The sequence below is a fragment of the Austrofundulus limnaeus genome, unplaced genomic scaffold, assembly GCF_001266775.1.
Source record: "Austrofundulus limnaeus strain Quisiro unplaced genomic scaffold, Austrofundulus_limnaeus-1.0 Scaffold234, whole genome shotgun sequence".
Lineage (NCBI taxonomy): Eukaryota > Metazoa > Chordata > Actinopteri > Cyprinodontiformes > Rivulidae > Austrofundulus > Austrofundulus limnaeus.
In genome coordinates this window covers 316269-320055 of record NW_013952636.1, presented here as the reverse complement: position 1 = coordinate 320055, position 3787 = coordinate 316269, and the positions used below count along the sequence as shown (strand labels likewise).

The 3787-nt window shown below is 42.3% G+C and overlaps 1 protein-coding gene across 2 annotated transcripts in view; it reads right to left on the bottom strand.

Moving 5' to 3' along the window:
* The window catches only part of cdkn1d (cyclin-dependent kinase inhibitor 1D), a 6844-nt gene extending 3184 nt beyond the window's left edge, over window positions 1-3660 (bottom strand). Inside the window, exons 1-2 of one of the 2 annotated variants that reach the window (XM_014019849.1) lie at window positions 3391-3660; window positions 1143-1615 (exon numbers count right to left, since the gene is read on the bottom strand). In XM_014019849.1, coding sequence (XP_013875303.1) covers window positions 1143-1605 — 463 coding nt within the window. In that variant the 5' untranslated portion in view covers window positions 1606-1615; window positions 3391-3660. Of the gene's footprint in view, window positions 1-1142; window positions 1616-2975; window positions 3145-3390 lie in introns of those variants that run through there. The other variant, XM_014019850.1, reaches the window with a different exon arrangement.
* Window positions 3661-3787: the final 127 nt, after the last annotated feature.

Here is a 3787-nt window from a genome sequence, read left to right as displayed (position 1 = left end):
ACACTCAAATTTTACACAAATTAGTTCAAAATCTAAAATCCTGTTTTTATCAAACCTGGTTTGATTGAAGTCAAACTTTCTGTCTGAAATGTTTCCTGCAGAGCAGCTCAGTTTGTTTCCATCAAGAACCAAAGCAGTTAAAAACACATGAAACAGCACGTGCACTAACAGAATTCATTAAAGAGTAACTTACCACAAAATTAACTATTTTTAGCTGATAAACTGTCTAGAATGTGTCTAAAATGTTATATAGTACTGTTTCTGTGCTAATTTTGATGTTTTTGTGCGTATTTTTTTTCAAATCTGTAATATTTGGTCTAAAAACGTCTTTTTGCTGCTCATATGGGTAGAGCAGTGGTACTGCAGGCTAAATTAACGGCTCTCCACTGTGACGTGGTTCTCCACGGTTTCGTCACCGTGGAGAGCCGTTAACCAATATGCAAATTAGCCTGCAGTACCACTGCTCTACCCATATGAGCAGCAAAAAGACGTTTTTAGACCAAATATTACAGATTTGAACAAATACGCACAAAAACATCAAAATTAGCACAGAAACAGTACTATATAACATTTTAGACACATTCTAGACACTTTATCAGCTAAAAAAAAGTTAATTCTGGGGTAAGTTACTCTTTAAACTGGATTGCTGGACCTCCAAGAAAACACTGCATTAGTTGTTTTCAAGAGTTTTCACTTCAAAACATTTGTTAAAGTGATGTGACAATACAAAGAATTGGATGTTGTCTTTATATTTCTTAAATTTTATATATTAAGGAATATGTTAAAAAACAAGTTTATTTAAAAAAAACACACAAAGTACCGAAAATTGGTACCGTTAAAGGGGCAATATCATGTAAAATCAACTTTTTTGAGTTTTATATTATGTTATAATGTTACACTCTCTTAAAAAACATGCCCAAAGCCTTGCTTTGACACATTCATGCATGTTTGAGAAATCCTGCAGTGTTTTTAAGAAGCCATGCTGAGGAGCAAAACGACAGGTGGGGACCAGAAACGCCCCTGGGACGTGTCTTTAAGCCGAGCTTCCTGATGGCAGGCCATTTCCCAGGTACCGGATATTGGTACCGAATCGATTCAAATGTCAAAGATACCCAACCCTACTAATTAGTCGTTAAGCTCACCTGTTATGGCAGACTGCTTTCGTTTCTGCGGCCTCTGGATGGAATAGCACCCCTTTGTGATCACTTCCAGGTACTCATCTCCAGACCCGGACGAGCTGCTGGAAACGGGAGAACCTTCATCCGACGACGTCGACGTCCGCCTCTTGGACCGAACTGCCGGTCGCACCGAGCGGCTCCGGTAGAACGCCGGCACGTCCTGGCACCGGAGCTCCACCCACTGGACGCCGGCGCCTTCCCCCGGCCGGTCCCGCCGGAAGTCGAAGTTCCAGCGCTTGTTGGCCTCCTCTACGTTCACGCAAAGCAGCCGCTGGAAGTCCCGCTGCAGCCGCTGGTGGTCCACGGGCCCGAAGAGGTTCCGCCGCACCGGGCCCGCTTTGGTCTTCAGGGACTCGATGGCTTCCAGGCGTGAGAGCTCGGAGGCGGGCGCCGCCGGCCCACATGTCGCCGCTGATKTAGAGGCCATCGCCGTGTCACTGTTGGGAGGACAAAGTCAGCGTGAGATCAGGTGTGTGAAGGTATCTGGACACCTTTAAATGTGCTGAACCACATGTGGCTGAAAGGACCGACAACCTGCTCCGGTGCTGAACGGTCAAAGGTCCACATGAAAGGTCACGAGTGCAGAAAAACCTATTTAGGAAATCTGTTCCCCGCATTCCCCGTTTACCACGGTTCATTACAGGAACGATGCTATATTTCAAGATGGAGTTTGAGTTTTCAGCTCGCGGATGGAAATAATTCTTATCATTTCTGAATCTGAGATAAATTAGCCGTTCCAAATTTCACCCAATTCAAAAAGGATGTTGTAGCTTCTTTCCTAAAGCTTAGCCTACTTTATAGATGAGCTGAAATTTGGTGCGGTAGTAGATTGCGTAACATTTAGACATAAAAACAACTTTAAAACCCTCCTGCTTCCCTTGGGTTAAAAAGACCTCAGTATATGTGCATTTCTTTAACTAAAACCTTACATTTATTGCTGTTTTAATCATTTTAATTCACTCTGCTTTGGATTTTAAATGTTAATTCTGACTTCTGCTATGCTAACTATCACACAGAAGAAAAATAATTTATTTTGTCATGTTTTCAATAAAAAACACCCACTGAGAACCATGTGTCCTCTGCACAGGGATCAGTGCCGCCCACTTGTTTTTCTGGGGCAAGTTGAACACATAASCACTAAACAGACTTCCTCAAACGCCTACAAACCTTATTTTCTTCTCTTTTTCTATATTTAACCTGAATTTCAGCCTGAAGACAGAAATAAGAGACCCCTGGGGGTCCTAAAGGCGGAGATTCMGAGCCCCGACGCAGAAAGTACAAAATGTACAGAACAATAAAAGTGCACTTTGTCACTAGAAACAAACGTCAGCTCGTGCAAAGCGTGGAAAACGTGCACTGAAATTGGTTTTAAGGCGCATTTTCTTAGTTTTAGCGCTTTTTTTCTTTCCTATTTCTGGCAGTGAAAGTTGTTTCGCAGTGAAACTGGATTCTGTATGTGGGTCACTTGTGTTTCCACTGTGAAATCCAGTTTACAGGACAAACACACAAAACACGTCCCATTAAAAGGGAAAAAACAACAACATCCCCGCAGAATGGCTGCAGGCGGGTCGAACCGCCCGAACAGTGAAAGTGACGCAGTTAGAATGTGGGTCAATCAGATGCGGCACAGAAACCGCCCGCTTTCTGTCAACACTTGTTTTTGTTTTGTTTTTAACACGCAAATACTTCGCAAAACTCACTGACAACAACAACCACCAGTTATTCTTTTAAAGTCATTTTAAAGCGAAAAAAAATAGTCGAAATATCGGCTAAAAAGTCAGCTAAAGTTTCACTCACCATCCGCGTGCTGAGTTTGAGGGCTTCGTTCGAAAAAACGAATAAATCAAGTTTTCATCCAAATCTTCGGATCGAAACGCGTCAATCCCCTGATTGTAAACTGGGTCAATGTTTCCTCACTGTTCACGACTCGTTTGTTTTGAAGACAAGCGGGGACGTCCGAACGCGGAGGACTCGGTCACGTGGTTTCCATCAAAACAACCGCTGTCCGGAGGTAAACAGCGTTTAAGTCGCAATAATTCCGACCGCTTTTGAATGCAACACGAGCTGTTTTTAATGCTGCGACGAAAGTGCGCAAAAACAAATAAAAGTGGCGAAAAAGTGCTCAAAAACAAATCAAACGACAAGTAATAATTACTCTATATAATTAGGTTTTAACTTAAAAGCATAAAAACGTTAATACGTAGTTTCTTACCTTGTTAGAGTGATGTAAAAACGCGCTTCTCCAGCTTTCAGTCCAGTCGCCCAGAAGAAGAAGTAGGTCAAATATTTTGGCAGCGGCCGCCACTTCCTCCTCCTYCCTCCAATGTGACACACATTCTCGTGCGCTGCTTTGGCATCACGYTTTATTTTGGCACTTCGCCTGCATCTCAGAGTCACGTTGAGCTGCAACGTGAGCGGGAAACAGCTTCGCTCCTGCAGCGTTTTCAAGAAAATTAAATCTGGAAAGAAAAGCTGAAAAAAAAAAAAGACTTATAAAGTCAAAACTGCACCTGAAACTAGTGAACAGATTTGACAACACTGTGCAAAAAACAATGCAAAAAACACTCAAGTTTTAAAACATTAAATGATCATTATGCCCTATTTTTCTA